Source organism: Camelus dromedarius, chromosome 5, assembly GCF_036321535.1.
Source record: "Camelus dromedarius isolate mCamDro1 chromosome 5, mCamDro1.pat, whole genome shotgun sequence".
Classification (NCBI taxonomy): Eukaryota; Metazoa; Chordata; class Mammalia; order Artiodactyla; family Camelidae; genus Camelus; species Camelus dromedarius.
In genome coordinates this window covers 13,595,013-13,613,869 of record NC_087440.1, presented here as the reverse complement: position 1 = coordinate 13,613,869, position 18,857 = coordinate 13,595,013, and the positions used below count along the sequence as shown (strand labels likewise).

The 18,857-nt window shown below is 38.1% G+C and overlaps 1 protein-coding gene across 4 annotated transcripts in view; it reads right to left on the bottom strand.

The window, feature by feature from the left end:
- MYO5A (myosin VA) overlaps window positions 1–18,857 on the bottom strand; it is a 173,804-nt gene that overhangs the window by 70,299 nt on the left and 84,648 nt on the right. For all 4 annotated transcript variants that reach the window (XM_031453033.2, XM_031453036.2, XM_031453037.2 and 1 more), the window contains exons 10-17: window positions 16,615–16,880; window positions 15,909–15,990; window positions 11,907–12,047; window positions 9,985–10,110; window positions 8,449–8,532; window positions 3,132–3,293; window positions 1,829–1,926; window positions 28–114 (exon numbers count right to left, since the gene is read on the bottom strand). In XM_031453033.2, coding sequence (XP_031308893.1) covers window positions 28–114; window positions 1,829–1,926; window positions 3,132–3,293; window positions 8,449–8,532; window positions 9,985–10,110; window positions 11,907–12,047; window positions 15,909–15,990; window positions 16,615–16,880 — 1,046 coding nt within the window. The remainder of the gene's footprint in view (window positions 1–27; window positions 115–1,828; window positions 1,927–3,131; window positions 3,294–8,448; window positions 8,533–9,984; window positions 10,111–11,906; window positions 12,048–15,908; window positions 15,991–16,614; window positions 16,881–18,857) is intronic.

Below are 18,857 nucleotides of genomic sequence, written 5' to 3'. Positions count from 1 at the left end.
CCTTATATTTGAAAACGGTGAACCCACCGAGAGGGGAAACCTGCTGCGCTGATTCGGATGGTTTCCAGGACTCCGCATGCTCTCAGCTGCTGCACTGCCCTCTTCTCATCAAACCTACATGCAAATGTAGAAGTCATTAATACATGAAGAAGCCTGGCTATAGCCACAAACTACTCTTCTCAGTCCAGAGACTGAATTTTTTTTTAAGAGCCAAGTGGATAAGCTTGAAAAAAAAAAGCATTCAAAAGTTGGAGATTTAAATGGAAAACTCCATGTGAGAGTAGGGAGGAGACCATTAGCAGAAAAATAAATACCACAAACTCGTGAGAATGCTCTAACAAGAAGAACAAATTAAATATGGCCCATTTGGTTATTTAAAAAAGTTATTGGTGTTTTAAAAGCTATTCAATTCAGTGTATACATACTAAGCATTAATAGTGTCCACATCAATGGGAAATATTTTATATTATATCTTACACTTTATGTGTATTTCACCCTAGACAAATGCCACCACAGTGTTAAACTGACACTAAAAGAGAAGCAGCAAGGCCTGCTTCTTACAGGAAAATCACTCCTCTTACTCCCCAGTTAAGCCCCGAGTGACCTATCCGAAGCTTCGGCTGCGCTGTCTTCCCAAGTGTTCTGTTGGGAGATGGGGTTGGCTGATGGAAGGTAATGGCCTTTAGGGCTGTCCAAGAGTGTGGCTCAGGGTGTGACAGCTTCTTCCTGCTTCTCACATCCTCCAGAAAGGAGGCAATGAGAAGAGTATAACAGTGTTTCAGAAGTGCCCTGCAGTCTAGGGAAGAATCTCCAGCGGGCAAGAGAAGCAGGGTGTAGGTAATGAGTACTCATATTCTGTGGAGTGGGAGTTGCTACAACCTTTGGTAAATGTGCCTAATCTTGGACCCACAAATTCCATTTCTAGAAATACATTATTCTAAGGAGATAATCAGGCAAATATACAAAAATGTTTGGCAAAAGGTGTTTATCATGGCCAAAGGAATAACCCAAATGGCTATTAATAGGGAATGATTTAAATGAATGTTGGTACATCTACATAATGTAATAACAAGGTAGCCATTAAAATGATGATGTGGATTTGTAATTACTAACATGGAAAACACTCACAATTTATTAAATTAAAAGCAGTTACAAAATGGCAGTTACAGCATGATCCCTTTCCTTTTATTAATGTCTCTCACATACAAACACACTCAGAGTGGGGAAGGACTGATCAGGAAGGACCTACGCCAGTTAATACATATTATCTCTCTGGGTATAATGCAATTTTCCTTTACTGTTATACTATTTCATATTTTCTGAAAATTATTTTCACAACGTGCATGTGTTACTTTCAAAATTAGAGAAATATTTCCGTTTTGGGGAAAAACCTCCTTCAATGAATGCTATTTGATGTAGGATGAGATGTTTGAGAAAAGCAGACATTCTCTGATGGTTTCAACAGTTGAAAAGGCAGCAAGGATAACTGTGAGTCTTTGCCAAAGCAACCTTATCTCTCCCAGCTCTGGTTTTAACTGAAGCCCAAATTAACAAAAAAGATCTTGAAATGAAGTAAATTCAAAACAGAACACAGAACTAGAAATGTGTGGTTGACCTCAACTTTTAAAATTGTCAGAAGGCCAACTGCTTATTTGTTCTCACACTCTCAAAAGGGAACAAAAACTGAAAAAATTCTATTAACTAGGAGCTTCCCTCTACAAGACTTGAAGATTTGTCTAAGTATTCTTTTTTTTTTTTCCCCTTCTGTTGGTTTGGAAATCCTTATGAGAAATGGACACTTTTAATCCAGCAGTTGAGAAACACATACGTGAACGGGAACTTGAAGTCATTAGGCTTAATACAGCGCACATAGTGAGGGGTTGTGGCATTCAGGGTCTCCATAAGCAGGTGAAGGGAGTTTCGGAACTGCATGAAAAAGATCAGAAAGGGGCACTGAAGTTTTGTCAAAGATGATGTAAAATAACTTAAAATTTTCTTCTAACGACACTAGTGCAGATGACCTCGCCACCTATGAACTGGACCAGCCCTCAAGAGAGGAGCTGCTTCTACACAAGAATGTTAGGGATTTCAGTTACAATTTGCTTGAACTCTACCATTTACATGCTCACTCTGCTAAATGTACATTTACGCTCCTCCCACTCCACCCCAACCCCCCTCTTAAAAACAGACTTTATTTTCTTAGAGTAGTTTGAGGTTCAGAGCAAAACAGGACAGAGGATACAGAGGCTTCCCGTATACCCCCTACCCTGACACAGGCATGGCCTCCCCCATTATCAACACTCCCCACCACAATGGGACATTTGTTACTTTTGATGAACCTACTCTGACACGTCATCATCACCCAAAGCCCATCATTACATGAGAGCTCACTCTTCCACTACCCGCTGCCCTTTTAATGTAGACTTCTGTTGTGCACTTAAAATTTTCACCAAAAATATGACCTTGATTTAAGGATATTAAGGTCATTTAATCATGTACAGGGAGAGTGGTGCTATATGATACTGAAAAAAAGTAGCAGATGATTTAAAAGAGTATACGAAGTGAGGGGGAGAATGGGAGAGTACAGCCAGGGTGGGGTGACCGTTAGGGCCCTGGGATCAGAATGGAGGCTGGGACCTGTGTCAGGCCCTGCTCCCTATCTGCACAGGGCACAGGGTCCCAAGCACAGGAAAACAAGCTGACTAGTGCTCAGCCTCCTGTCCAAAGCCCCCAGCCCTTGTTCGGGCTCTACGCACATGTGGCATGTTTCCCACTCCACCTGGTGCAGAGGACATCAAAGCTAGGAGAGGGCCCTGTTCCCACGCTGAAGGAGTGGTACATACCAGAGAGGAAACAACCAGAGAACACCACAAAGGCGGCAGTGGTCTGTAAGGGAGGATATGTGCTAGAAGAATTAGGATGTAGAGAAAACAACCTTGGGAAAGGCTTAAGCAGAGTCACGGGTCTAAGTTAGGTGGGGAGAAGCATGAGTGGACGGTGTTCCACGTTCTCACAAAGCTCTAGCCTCTCCTCACCTGAGGACCCCACCGGGAAGGCTGACAAAGGAAGACCCAAGGCTTCAGCTGAGCTAGAGGGGAAGGAGCGCCACGGCAGCGGCTCCCTGAGCTCACCTGGTGCCCCACCGTCTTCTTGTGCTCTTTGGCTGTCTGGCCTGGTCTGCCTTTGGTGGGCTTTATAGGAGTGCGGGTGAGGGGCGTGCGCCCTGAAGAGGTGGCTGAGGTTGGACTGATGGCCTTCTCGTCGTCTTGAAACAATTCTGGTAGCATCTTGAACTGAGTCAGAAACAGTGAAAGGAATTTAAACTCTAAACCCAAACTCAAAACATAAACCTTCATAGAAACATTATGATGATTTGCAATCCATAGTGATTCCCTTCCTTAAGTAACACCTTTCAGAGTCAAATTTTAGAAACAATCAATAACTGTGTTAGGAGCCAAAAACATGAGAGAAAGGTGACATAATGCTACAAAAGATAGGTGGAAAAATGCAATAATTCTACAACCATGTTTGGGAGAAACAAAATCAAAACTAATCAACTAAGACTTGAAATCTTAATCCACAGGAAATAGCCACTCTAAACATTTTACTGATTTTAAACTATAATTATTTATTGAGCAAAATACTAATTGCAAGTCTTATTACCTCAGTTCCACAAAATGTTTCATCCTCATGCTTCATTTGTCTACCTATTAATTCAAATGGTAAGTCCCAGCTAAAAAAATACCACTGGAAATCTCAGCAGGAAGCATGTTGTAAACTAGTTCTACAATATTATAAGATTTTAAAATAATCATGAATTAGTAACCTTTAGAAAAAAGTTAAATTTTAGGAAAAAAAAGAAATAAACCCTGTCCTTGTCCTGTATACTCTGAATTTGTTTTCAAGGAATTTATAACTTGACTGCATAATTTCTGTAATCAATTTTGTATTCTGCCAGGTTAGCAAAATAAAAGACTATTAAAAGATCTGGTAGTTAATAAATAGGTGGATGGTATTTGTCAATATGGTTGGAAGAAATTTTACAGAACAAAAGAGACTTCAGACAAATCAACAGGAACATCTTGATAATAAATACATTATCTTTACAACAGGGCCACATTCCACATAAACAAAATATATCCTTCTTAGAAGTCAAATTAAAATTGCAATTACCAATTACTTGTCTAATAATCTCAGAATATCTGCAGAAAAGACAATTTTCTTAGGAGAGTAGTTTCATTAAAAAAACAAAATCAGTTTCATTTGCTATTAATGTGTATATCACTTATAGGAGTGATTTAAGAAATAATTCATGATGTATATGACAAATTGTTATATATAACATACTGATAGTGGTTGCTTGCTATATACAAATGTATGTATCCCTTGCTTTACCAAGTAAATATTATAGCTTGGCTGGCTATAATGAGGAAAAAAATGTTTTACCATTATCTTGTATTACATAAAGGGAAAAATTGGAGTACCTAATAGATTTGGTTTGAAAACTCTGCATGGGTTAAAATGTTAGGCTATTCAATAACAGGCCACATATTTTAGAATCTTAACTACACCATTCTATCATTTTCAAATAAATTGCTAACTCTACATTAGCACTGACTTTCTAAACTGTTTTTGTCTCTTCTGGGTGAAATGGTTACTAAAGCCAGGCTGAAATACCATATTCACCACAAGGTGCTACAATTTAACTTAATATCTACAGTATTTACCAGAAAACTGCTCAGTGTTGAGAGTTCAGAATACATAGACGTGTGTGTTTGTGTGTGTGTGTGTGTGTGTGTGGCTGACTTCCTCTTTAAACAAATTATAAATTTAAAATTTTCTACATTGAGTTTTCATTTTTAAAAAACTACATTTTAATTAATGATTCAATTCATTTTTAATGGAAGTGGTGTGGCTTGAACACAGGACCTCATGCATGCTGAGCAAGTGCCCTACTGCTGAGCTATACCCACTCCCGCAACAAGTACATTTTACATTGTTGTATTAGAAACTGCTCTACAATTTCTTCTTTAGGCAGTTCTCCTGCTTCCTCACGGGCCATTTTTCTCAGACTTCTTTCCTGGTTCTTCCTCAGGCCAGCCTCTAGAATTTGGAATGCCTTACTCTCTAATATTTTTTACCTACTTGTTCTAAGAGATCTCATCCAGGACCATTGTTTTAAATACCATCTAGCCCTAAAGACTACCAAATTTATGTCACCTACTCTGACTTTCCCCCTGACCTGCTGACTTTTAGTTCCAAGTTCCCATGTGATATGTCCGCTTGACTATCTGACTGCCACCTCAGGTAAAACATGTCTAAGACAGAAGTCTCGATTCTTTCTCCTGAAGGCTGATCTTTTACAAATCTTCACCCAGTAAGTGGCACCATCATCCATCCATTATCTCAAACCCAAAACATCAAAGGCATCCTCAATTTCTCCCCTCTCCTCACTCTCTATTCTCAAACCATCAACAAGAACTGTCAGCTCTACTACAAATCATGAGCCATCCCCAATGCTTTACAACCTCGGTTCCTCAGTCCACCGCCTCTCCCCCAGATTACTACTGCCCCATCTCCACACCCCCCAACACATCTCCACGTAGCAGCATGTTCCCCACATGAAAGCTGTCCAGACTCTCTACAACAACAGGAATAAAATCCATTCCGCTAACCCCACTTCCCTCCAAGAAGTGTCCCCTGTCTACCCATCTTCCAACATCCTACTCACCTGCCACACTTCAGCCACACTGGCCTTCTTTACGGACCTTGGACACAAGCAGCTTCTGCAGTCTCAGTGCTTCTCACTTGCTCTTCGACTGACATGGCTGTCTCCCATCATCCAGGGGATACCCCAAATGTCACATCCTCAGAGAGGCCTTTCCTGACCACCTCAGCCAGTGTAGCAGCTCACCCCTGCCCAAGCTTACTCACTGTCTAGCTTGGTGCCCTGTTTTACTTTTTTTGTATAGCTCTTACCACTTTATGACATGATAGCATCTAAATATTTGATTAAATGGTTATTAACTAACTCCTATGATTATCTCTCATTTACCTCTTTACCTTGCTAAATTCTCAATTTTCTTAAAACATTTATTAAAGAATTTATCCATTCTCCACTGACGGAAGATGCCAACTTATTTAAAGAGAGACAGATAAACAGACAGACAGACGTAAGTGGGTAGAAACGTCTGGACATTCCATCTTCTTTCTTTGATTTGTCTATTCCTAAAACAGGGATCTGAATTGCTTAAGACTGACCTTATGTGTCTAGGAAGGAGTGTTAAAGAAAATAGGAGAATCCAAGTAACTGCTTCCTAAAGATGTGGGAAATCATCTCAGCAGCAACAGTAACAACCACGTTATTCACTAAGAGCTTTTTATACACAAAGCACTGTTCTAAGAGCTTAAATCAACCTATTTAGTCCTCGTAACAACACCTTAAAGCAGATACTGTCATGACTCTTTGTTAGAGGAGAGATCTAAGGCACAAAGATGAACTGTGCCCCCTCCCTCATCAACTAGCAACATGGAAAGTAGGGATTACCACTCATTTTAATGGTATTTGGTAGAGTTGTAATTTAGTAGTATTTAGTCGAGTTGCAATTCATTTATGTGCTTCCTGATATTTGATGTGGCAACAGAAGATTTCTTTATGGTGGAAAAACATAAATTAAGGTGTCTTCTGTTAAATTTTTTATACTGTAATTCCTTTTCAAGTTATAAATTTGGCTAGAGGCTGCAAAACTAAAGGAAAAAAATAAAAAGACAAAACACATACACACACACACACAAACAGAACCCTACACTGTATGTATTACCACAAAAATAATTCTGTTGAAAACACATTAACACAAATGTTGATCTTCTAAAATAAATACTTCCAAGAGAAAAATCAACAGTATGTTACACTTGCTTCCTATCCAATGCAGAAAAATTAAAATACAAAGTTCATACCCTCAGACTGGGTTTGCTGACTGGCAGCAGAAGAGGCCTTTAAACTATGTAAATCACACACCACCCCCCCCCCTCCGACTGCAAAAATGCTGCATAGACTGGCAGCCACTCCAACTGATTACTCAGTATACACAGCTACATTCTGAAAATTCAGGATCCACCCGCCGATCAGACAAATTAAGTCAGAATAAAGACAACTGATTATGGATGCCTGGGGAATGAGAACCCGTGAATGTTCTGTTTATGCTAAATTGTTTAGGCAGAGTAGTAGCACTAGAATTCTATGGTTTTCATCACTATTGATAAATCAAAATAATTTATAATCTTTAACTGAATATTACTCAGGGATTGGCACTGTGAGAGAATTTTCTAGGATACATCATTCTTATAGGCTGTACAGCATTAGTGCCCAACACTTATGAGGATAAGTGAAAAAATTGATTTTTTCCTACAGACTTAGACTGTAGACTCATTATTTTCTAAGGGTTAAAAGTGGAATTTGATCTTTACATGAACTTTCTAGTATCAAAATAATTAAGTTTTTATTCCAAAAAGAAGGGTCAAAGTGTTCATATAATATTCCATTGACGTTCAAAGGATTTTCTTAGAATAAATCAGAAAAACAGTAAGTGCTGGTTGGTAATCCAGAAGAATTCACATGACTATTTTTAGTTTTTCTCTGAATATTTGACTATTTACTTTGTTAAACTAAATAACGGGCTTCCTGGTTTGCTCCTATAGGATGAAAGTGAGCCATACTCCCCTCCCCATCCTTTCCTGATGAGAGTCAAAGGGTGGAGGTTGGCATCAACCTCATAATCAATCTCAGATCGCTGTCAGAGTTCTTTGCAATCTGGACTGTTCATTTCCCACTAGAAAACAGTGATTCTGGAATCTATGTCTATGAAAAATGATTTTGAAGTGCTCTGGACCACACATGAAACTGTACTCAATGATCTGGAGGTCAATCTCCACTCTGCATGGAGTGCTTAAGGCCATGTTTCTCATGCATTCCTTCCAAATTAAACAGCAAAAAAAACCAAACCAACAAACAAAAAAAACCCCCACATTTTCTTTCACAGTCTCTCACAAAGGTACAAGAGAATCTAGAACTGCTATGGAGGAAATAATTTCATACATAACTGAAAGACTACATTGCATAGTGGTTAAAAGTGCAGACTCTTCGCTCAACAACCTGTGTTTTAATCTGGCTTGAAAACTCACTAGCTATGAAGTCTGTGCCTCCGTTCCCTCTTCAGTAAAATGGGAGTAATGGTCTTATCACTTTATCATAAGAATTAGATGAGTTAACATTTGTAGGGCATTTAAAGCAGGAACTGACAAAAGTCAGGTTATGTATCTGATAAATTAAAAACTGACAGTAAAGCTAATTTTGTTAGAAAAATCATTATTATTGTTAAAAAGCTAATGTTTAAGTAATTAATATTTTAATGACTATATCTCGTTGGGAGAAAGCCTACACATGGTTACCTTGCTTGACTTCAGAACTTTAATTTGTTCTTCAAAAACAGTGTCTTTATTCTTTTCCAGAAAGCCTTCACACTGGTATTCCACCTGAAAGCACATGGAAAAAATCTCCTTAGCTAATAAGACTTTTGAATAGATATTATTATCATCAACATCAAAAATATTTATTGGGCTCAGGCTATACAGTGGGCTCTCAGCAAAATGTTATCATCAGTTTTATTCTAAGAAACTACTACTACTCTTGGTAAGAAGTGTGTTAACTCTAAACTAAAACTCTAAATGTTGCTTTTCCTAGGGAACAGCAGTAGTGCTGATTAACCATGAGCTAGAAGGTCCTTCTAGTTCATGGGTGAGCAGACTCATAAGAAGTTGTTCTCTTCTTCCACACTGGCCAAAGAGAGCTCCTCCAAGGCTGACCTACTGAATCTCCTAACCTAACTCATCATCCGGCATGGGTAAGTCTCCTCTCGGGATAGAAGAGGTTACAGTGGGAGAGAGGATCAGAAGGAACAAGTGGTTATCTGACAGAAGGTTGAAGAGGCGACAAGGGATGGAGTGGAGCTGGGTAAATATCATATGACTTGGTAAGGGGGTCTACTCGTGAACGGACTCTCCCTGCTTCCAAAACTCCAGTGACTTCAATCACCTAACACTCTAGAGGTCCCCAGCCTATACCACAAAGCCCTTAGGTGGCCCTAAAGCCATTCCAAGGTCTTTAGTAGGAGTAGAACAGACTCAGAAAACCCTAATTCCTAAAGGACACCACAGGAAGCTTACCCTAAAGGCTGCCCCACATATATATTCACTGAAACATAAACTAGTGCCATGGCTCTGGACTTCTGAGTCAACTGCAGGACTTGTGAAGCAGCAAGTCTGTATACCTTGTTAGTAGGGACCCACTGAATCAATCACAAAGGGTGACACAAGTCCGCAATCTCTATTCTGAAATCCTTGGGGTCAGCTATGCTTTGTTATTTTGGGGGTTGGGGGGGTAATTAGGTTTATTTATTTATTCATTTTAATGGAGGTACTGGGGATTGAACTCAGGACCTCAAGCATGCTAAGCACACACTCTACCACTGAGCTATACCCTCCCCCAGCTATGCTTTAGAACTCAGAATTTTTTAGCAGAGAGGCAGCAATCTGTAATCAAACATATTAACATTTCTACATTGAAATATGTAAATATTTAGCCTAATTGAGATAAATAAAGACTATAAATAACCTCAGACTATAAATAACCTCAGGTCAGTAATCAGGTTTAGCCACTAAGTGAATTATGAAAATACTTATGGTTTTTGGAGTTTCTTGGATTTCAGAATTATAGATTGAAGACTGTAGACCCATATTTATTTCATAATATAATCCCATTTAGGTTAAAGGAAGAAAAAACCAACAAGTCAACACTTAAGCTTACTTCTTCTATAAAGCCCTGAAGACTGCAAGCTCAGCAAAGAAAAATGCTATCTCTTGACTATTGATTTTTTCCTGTTTGAACTTAAGTAGTCAAAAAGAAAAAAGATGATAAAGCTTCCTTACTTTGTCAGCAAAATGCTGGATGATGAAAGCTTTGTTTGATAGACGGGGCTTCTCAAAGAGCGCACATTTATTCAAATGCGTGTTGTACAATTTCTGGGCCCAAGTGTCATCTGTACCTTTAGGCATCTACATTCAGGGGAAAAAAAAGAAAGATAACAAAGTGAATATTGTTATGAGACTCTTCTAACGCATCAGCCAAGAGACCAGTTTTTGACTTTGCCTAACAACTTCTACATTCAATTTAGGGACTCGTTCCTTCCACATTCTCCCTTAGAGGCTGCAGTGACTGATGAAAACCAATGACTGAGACCTTACCATGGGCGACTCAGCTCAATCTTTGGGCAACTCAATCTGCCTTTACCAGGGTTCATCAAATAAATATTTGATACGCTTTTAAAACAACAAAAGCCTCACAAATGAAAGATGAAATATCATGACTATCATGTATTTTTTAATATTTGTTAAATAAAGGTAACATTTGCACATAGTGAACTATTTTATATACTTCAGAAAGAACAGTCTCCTCTCCATTTTCACCAACTTCTTTATCTTTCTGTCTTTAAAGGCACGGACAAAATAGGATCATTCTATAAATTCTTAGCATTTTCTCTTCTTAATAATAAATAGCATTCTTGTATTTATGGCCATTAGGTGGTTACTGATTCTTTTGTCAACTTCATGAAAACTGCCACAATGACTTCTTTTACATATATATCTTGGATACTTTTTCAAGTATATTCATAATGGAACTGCTGGGTCAAAAGGTATGTGGATTTAAAATATTGATAAATATTGTCAAATTTCCTCTAAAATGTGTTGTACAACCTCACGCTCTTCATCAAGAGTATACACGTAATAAATATCCATTTAGTATTATCAAATCAAAGATATTATCAAATTTAGTCCCTGATAGATAAAAAGCAGCATCCCATTTTTGTTTTGATTTGCATTTTATTTAATTTCAAGGAGGCTGAACACCTTTTCATTACATGCATTCTTTTTTTTAATTGAAATATAGCTGACGTACAATAGTATTTAGTTTCAGTACAACATAATGATTCAATATTTTTATAAATTATGCTCCATGTAAAGTTATTATAAAAGCTTGGCTATATTCCCTGTGCTGTACAAGATGTCCTTGTTTCTTACTTATTTTATACCTAGTAGTTTGTTCCTCTTAATCCCCCTTTCCCTATCCTGCCCCTCCCCACAACCATATCCCCAATGGTAATCTCTATATCTGTGAGGCTGTCTTGTTTTGTTATATTCATTCATTTTTTTTTTTTTAAATTCTACATGTAAGTGAAAACATACAGTTCTGTATTCTTAACGTTGTAGGAAATCTGGATGCTTAGGAGGATCAAACTATGGTTAGTAAGCTACGGCATATAAACTAAAGAGAAATTAAGAGAGGGGATAGGTTGTTTGTCTAAGATCACTCAGTAGGATAGTTGAGGATCCAATATTTTTCCCACATGCTGCATCTTAAAGCTAAAACTCCTCCCAAACATATATATCAGTAATAAAGAATAACTATTTGATTTAAAAGTTGTGGATATTTAGAACTATTATTCAAAAGGTCTTTTGTACAATTTATTGCACTTCTTTAACTATATCATACCACCAAACAAAAAGTACCAAAGGTACACAAAAGTGGCTAAAATTGATAGCAATTGTATCTAATGTCAATTTTTCACAAAACTTAGAATCAGCTGAAAAGAGAAGGGAGATTCTCCTAGTTTCAATTATATTTAGAACCCTTTGGGTCTAGTGAGACTTCAGAAGGCAAGTTAAGGTGACCCCCATTTGGTGCCACCATGGCACCTCATGGGATACTAATGAATCTCTGCTTAAACTCACTTACCTTCTGACCTCGCTATATAAATTTTGATACACTAAGTACATCAGAAAATCATACTTGCCTTGCATTCCTCATCCAGCAAATCTAGAATGCCCAGTTTAGATTCTATAAGATTAATGCAAGGCTGATTATCATAAAAATCTATGAGTGTCCATGGAATTTGTTCCTTCATATATTCCTCTTGTTCTAATTTGAAGACATGCTGAAATGGAAAAGAAAAAAAACTGACATTACTGGATCATTGTCATAAATAATGTTAGTCAAGAAATAACATTATAAAAGACTCTTAAGAGAATACCAACATAATTTGAGATAGTCTGTGGCTTCTAGCAACAACCTCGTGGGAGAAACATGATTTATACACAAAGAACAATATAAGAAAGCAAATAAAAACCACACAAGTAAAACCTCAGCTATATAGGATTCTTGGTAAACAAGAAAATCTAGGTATGTGAATGTTTAAATAGCTGATAATTGTGGCAGTCTTTTCGATTTTTTGATATGTATATCCCAAACTGCATTATATACCTTTTGGCCTCTTAAATTATTACCCTGTTGCTAACCACATGCGCACATAAATGCCTTAGCTGGCCTTAACAGCTATGCAGAGAGGATACCCCCCAGACTACTGAACCATGTGTCTCAGAATTAGATAACTGTCAGTCTTTTGTGTCTGTCTTGATTATCATCTATAGTCAGGGAATCTACTGCTCACTTTTCTGGATTCTACACCCAATTCTGCAAGCAGCTGCATCCACTACCAATCCATTGCTAATTCTGCTAAATGCTTCAGCCACTGCTTCTTATCCATTCACTCAACTAAGCAAAAATATGTGTTGACTGTTTACTACATGCCAGTCACTGCAAACCATTAACAAATCAGACATGGGCTCTGCCCTCGTGGAGTTTAAAGACTAGTGGGGGAAACAGACAGAAATCAAACAATCACAAGAAATATAATTATAAACTGTAATAATGTTACAGAAGAAAACAGTGGTGAGCTATGAGAGCAAGAGTCCTCATTCAGTATGGATACAGGGTGGTGAGAGAAGGCTTCCTTGAGGAAGGGCTTGTGGTCTGAGTTCTGCAGTGAAAGGTGGTTAAGTTGGTCCAGGTGGGAAGGGCAATCCAACCACTGCTCAGGACGTCCAGCCAATGCAGCCAACCCACAAACTGTGGTCTCTGAAGATGCTAATAATCTCTACTCATTCCTGAGGGCTTCTGCTTTCCTTTCTTGTCTCCTTTGTCTCCCTTGGTTCTCTCACACATCTTGCTACTTTTCTAGGAAGACTAGCCCTCTGTGGCTATTACCAGCCAACACACATTTTCCAGGACCCAAAACTCCGTGAAACTTAGGGCCACCAAGATTTCTGGTACTCACTCTCCTCACACACCTGGAAATTTTCCACTTTATTCTACACTTATTATAATGCTGCTGTTGGCTCATTTGCAGGGTTTATAGTCTAACCAGCTGCAAAAAGCTTTGGTTTAAAAAAAAAGGGGGGGGGTATCTGTATGAATATTTATGTCATGCTAATTAGAAAGCAAATTTCTTCTGTTCTTCTGAGTAATGAGAAGACAAATAGGGCACCATGTGTCAGCAGGATGCCCTGACTGATGATACCAATATTTTCCAAAATAATGACCCCTTTTTAAAATTCATTAATTTATATGCAGTCTCCACATTGACAACAAAAACACTGCTCCAAACTTTCGAGCTTGTTTCTCACACAAGTCTCTATGTCTAGTTTGGAAAAAATCCATGGGGCCTCAAAAATTTTTGATTCCCAATTGTCAAAAAGACATGTGGGCATGAGGTTCAAAATGGCAAGAGATCCTTGATCAATATGGTAACAACTCCAAGTACTAAACATGCCAATCACCAGGTTTCTCATGAAACCACAGCCTCTACTGAGGGAGCAGCCCTAAACAACCAAATTCTTAATTGTGATCCCCCACACTCCTAGTCACAGCTAGTCAACTGCCAGCGATCTCTGATGAACAAATGAACCGGGTTAATCACGTTCTCTTTCTCAGGTATAAGAACTGAGAAACAGGCAATTAACAATAGAAGCTGACGCTGAAAAGTCAAGATGAATGGGAGCTAAGCAAGTTAAGAGGATGGGAGCATTCCGACCACTGCTGGGTTCATAGGAAGTTTGAAGTGAGTGAGGAAGCAGAAACTTTGAGAAAATACATACAGAACAGAAAGAAAGAATATGCCATATGATAGTAAGAGGGAGTGGAGCAGTTGCGCAAAGAGGAGCCAAGATGCAGTATGGGTGTGTGCGTGTGAGTGTGTGTGTGAAAGAGAGAGAGAGTGAAGAGAGAGAAGGAGAAACAGATGGATAGAGACAGAAAGAGGGAAAGAGAAACAAGAAAGTCAGAAACACATTGCAGAGACATGAGGTCCTTGAGAAATAGACAAGTTAGACAGGCCCTAATGAGGCTGGTGTTGGTCCCTTATACTTCCAGTCATCTTGTGCCAAAATACACCAGGAAAGAACAGAAGACTGTGCTACTGAATAAGGTATTAAGAAACTCAAAAAAACCTTGAGAAAATATAATGCTCAATTTAGTCTCTGATAGGTTTTTATTAATGTTCCTTATGCAGAGATGCAAGATTTATCAGTCATATTCTTGTGGAAACAGTCATAAGCCTAAGGTTTTAAGATCACCTCAACATTATTTCACTGTGATAAGTAGCTTGCTAAATAAAGGTGGCCCAAATTTTTATCAAAGTACATGCAATAGTTTTGAAAACCAAATAGTTTAAAGGTTTTATGATGACAAGAACAATTCTTTGTCCGATCCCTCCCCAGCCCCAGTCTCATTCCCTGGAAGTGGCCATTTTTTAACTACCTTAACTATTTCTTCTTATATTTACCTTATTGGCTATTTTTTATTTATTCATTTGAAACATTGTCTATTGATTTTTGATAAGATAGATGAGGCTAAATTTACACATACCATCTCTAATGTTTTTCCTCTGTGCTCCCACTATTACTATTTTTGGATCTTCTTTTGGTTTTTATTAACTTTGTAACTTAAAATAACATCTTTAACTTCTATTTTCTGTTCATCAGTGTAGACTATACCATCTGACCTCCCTCTTTGTAAGATGAAGGTATTAAGAGTTCTTTCCTGTCCTTCAGCTCTATTCTCTTCCATCTTCCAATTCTTACGGGTGACTCATTTTTAATATCCTCTTTCATCAACACTAATAACCACCCTTAATCTTGCACTTAGAACTGTGCCCGGCATGTGGCGAGCACTTTACATATCCCAACTCACTTAATCCATATAACTACATGCAGCAGGTACTATTATTATCCCCATTACATAGATGAGGTGACTAAGGTCCAGCAAGGTCAATTAACTTGCCCAAGGTCCCCTGGATAGTCAATGCAGAGTTGGATTCTAACCCAAGCAATTCATCTTGCAGGTCCATGCTGTTCACTGTTACAATCATTTTTAAGCATCTCCAAATCCTCTGACACCAGGATAATGCTCTAAGATATTTGATATTATTACTCCACAAAAGCCACTCTAAAAATAGTCCCATTGACATTGTCTCAGTGAATGTCTCAGACTGTTGAAAAAAGAATATGTGAAATAGAATATGTAAAATACATGTAGAAAAGAGAGTATGTCCTTTTTTTCTCACATTTTGCTAATACAGCAAGTGAGAGTTAAGGTGGTCATAACTCTACATACAATTAGCCTCAGGAACAACCAACTGAAGGATATCCCTGGGCTGAGTTTCATAGGCTCTGTGTTACTACCTAACACACTTTCTGCTTCTCTCTCTCAATTTATTTGAACCAAATTTTCACTATTCTCAGACAGCAGTCCAAGGATGGCCTTGAATCTCATTGGACCATAAACATTTTCAAGGTTGCATTACTTATTAATCATGAGTTCCTCAGCAGTTCAGCTATTTTAAACCATAGATAATAACTGTAATTCACAACTTCATTTTAGGAACCAGCCTTTAAACATAGACTAGGAATTCAAGAGAATAATTTTTGGCAGAATATTATTCAAGCAAGAAAATTCTTACCATATTGAATTGTTGCTGGAGTTTTTCATTTGCATAATTTATGCAAAACTGTTCAAAACTGTTTATCTCAAATGTTTCAAATCTGTCAAACCAAAAATAATATGGGAAGGGGAGAATAAGGAACAAACAGCTTTTAAAAATATACAAAATGTGCACATTAGAAAGAAAAAGTGGGGGAAATTTCTCAACATTGTGAAACTTTCTTTCTACATCAGTGAAAATAAGGGTTTGTAAGTCAGTGACAGGAAATACGTGCCCAGCAGATAGGCATGAGTCAAGTGGCAGAGAAATTTTTTAAAGGCTGCAGCATGCAGAAGTGTTTAACAGCATGTATTTGAGGGCTAATTCATTCCCACGTGGGGAACAATCAGAATTATGATGAAGTCATTGCTCTTGTCAATTTACAGATTCAAGTGTCTACATACACATAGAAGGGAACTGGGAATAGAAATTTCATAGGTTCTTTGGAAAAACTAAACCAGATAATGAAAAATTAGGCATCATAAAGCACAAAGGTACAGGAAGGGTTTTAACTGTTAAAGAAAGGCACCCAGAGAAGAGAAACTAGCAAATGAAATTAGATTTTTAGAAATTCTCTCTAATTTTCCCTTCTTCTCACCAGTAGGAAAAAAAAGCAAATACCCACTTAGAGATAATCTCTAGAGAGAAATGCTCTCTGGCAGACCACTAAGCCAAATATACTTACCCATAAATGTCCAGCACGCCAATAAAAGAGTGCTGTTTGACAGCAGAGTGGAGGGCCTGATTGACATGATCTACAATCCAGTTAAAGAGCTTGGCATAGATGTGCTTGGCCAAGGCATCGCGGGCGTTCGTGGCCTGCAGCTTGGAGATGGGCTTGATGTACGTCTCCGTGGCAGTAGCCAGCTTCCGATGGCAGAGCCAGTGACACATCTCCTCACAGTCCACACCCATGAGGTCACAGAAGGTGCTGAGAGGTTCATGCTTGGGCTGCCAAAAGAGAATGGGTTATTTCCTAGGACCAGATCAATTAAGTCAGAACTTACTAAAAAATATCCAAAAAGAGGTCACAGTTAAAACCCAGCAATTTCTTTGTTATAACAAACGCCAAGATCACTTGAAGCTGATCAGTAACAATCACAATCATCCATCAAACCAGCAACTAGGCAGCATTATGCAACCTCATCTATGGCTCATTTCAAAAATTACCTCTTCCTTTGTCTCTTTGCAGTATTTGTTTGGATCTTTCTTCAGGAACATTCATTCAGTCAGTCAGAAAGTGAGTCAGCTTGTCAACAAATACTTACTGAGTGCCTATTATACGTCAATAAACAAAAACAGATGCGGTCCTGGTCCTCCCAGAACTTAGTCACTAAGGGAAATGGATATCAACAAAATGACTGCTCCCTAAAATGCAAAATTACTACAAAAGAAAAGGATACTATAATAAGATTCCATGTGAGAGGAGTGTGCCCTATTCAGGGAGGCAGGAGACAGCTGCCTTGAGAAATGGAGCTGAGATCTGAAAGAAAAGAAGATGTTAACTTGGTGAAAGGGGGAGGAAAGGGTCTTCCAAGCTGAAGGGACATCTGGTATAAAAGTCCTGTGGTGCGAGGCAGGGGGAGCCACCAATGTGAGGTACTGAAGCTGAGATGAAGCCAGAGGCTACACCATGGCTGGTCTTTCCTCTGAGAGCAGTGGGGGCTGGGCACAGGGATAGGGTCACTGAAGGGTTATAAACAGACAACCTGATAGTTATTTGTGTGACTTCTTAGATTAGAATCTCTAATCTAAGCATTCCCTGTATCACCTGCAGGGATTACTGTATCCCCTACAATGTCTTCCATAGGCTTTGCATGAGTATGAATTCAATGAATACTTGTTTAATTCAATCCATTTAATGCATTATATTTTTCAACATCTTCACTCACATGTTTCAACTGAATCTGATAACATTCCTGGAGCATAGGCAGGGTGAACACTGTCATCTTTAACTGACAAATGAGGAAATAAGATCCAAGAGAATAAATAGCTTGTCAAAAATCACACGATCAATTTATGTCAGAATTATCATTAGAATCTGGCACCTTCATCCCCTGACCCTTCCCACTGAAGCAGTTCTTTTCTTCTTTCATCTCCTCTCCTCCAAAATAATCACTTCAGATACAAATCAGCACCATTGCCAACAACATAGATGAACTCCATTAAATAAGCAACTTATTTCATTCATTTATATATGAATATTTTGACATCATTTAGAAGTGGATCAGCACTTTCTAAACATTCTACTTGAATGCTGTTACCATATTGTTCTACTAGATCAACACGGCTAATTCTTCTTCAAATTTTCTAAAACTTCATTGATTTTTGGACTTCTTTACCTATCAATAATTGAGAGAAATCAGTAATATCCCACTGTGCTAGATTTGTCTTTTTTTCCTTGTGGTTCCCGTTGATTTCTGCTTTATATATTTTGAGGCTACATTATTAAGCACATGTAAATTTAGAAATGTTACATCTTCCTGGTGAATAAGATCTCTATCAATACATAGTGCTCCATCTCCAGAGCTGCTTTTGGCCTTTTGCAAAGTCTGTCTTGTCTGGTATCAATATAGCTCTGCCAGTTTTTTTTTCTAGGTACCACAGTGTGTCTTTTCTAAACCTTTTATTTTCAAACTTTCTGTACCTCTGTGTTTTAGCAATGCTTCTTTCAACAGTATACATGTGAATTCTAAATCCAATCTAACAATCCATATCAACCGAAACATTGGTCCATTTGTAATTATTTATTTCTACCTTATTTGGTGGCTATATTTTTCCCACCTTTTCTAAATTTTTCTCTCCCATTTTTGCTATATTTGGATTATTTTTTTCAGTTCAATTTCCTCTCTACTAATTTGAAAGGTTTACTTTCTGTTTCTGTTTTATAATAGAAATATTAAGTTACATTAGTTAACTTAGTGTAAT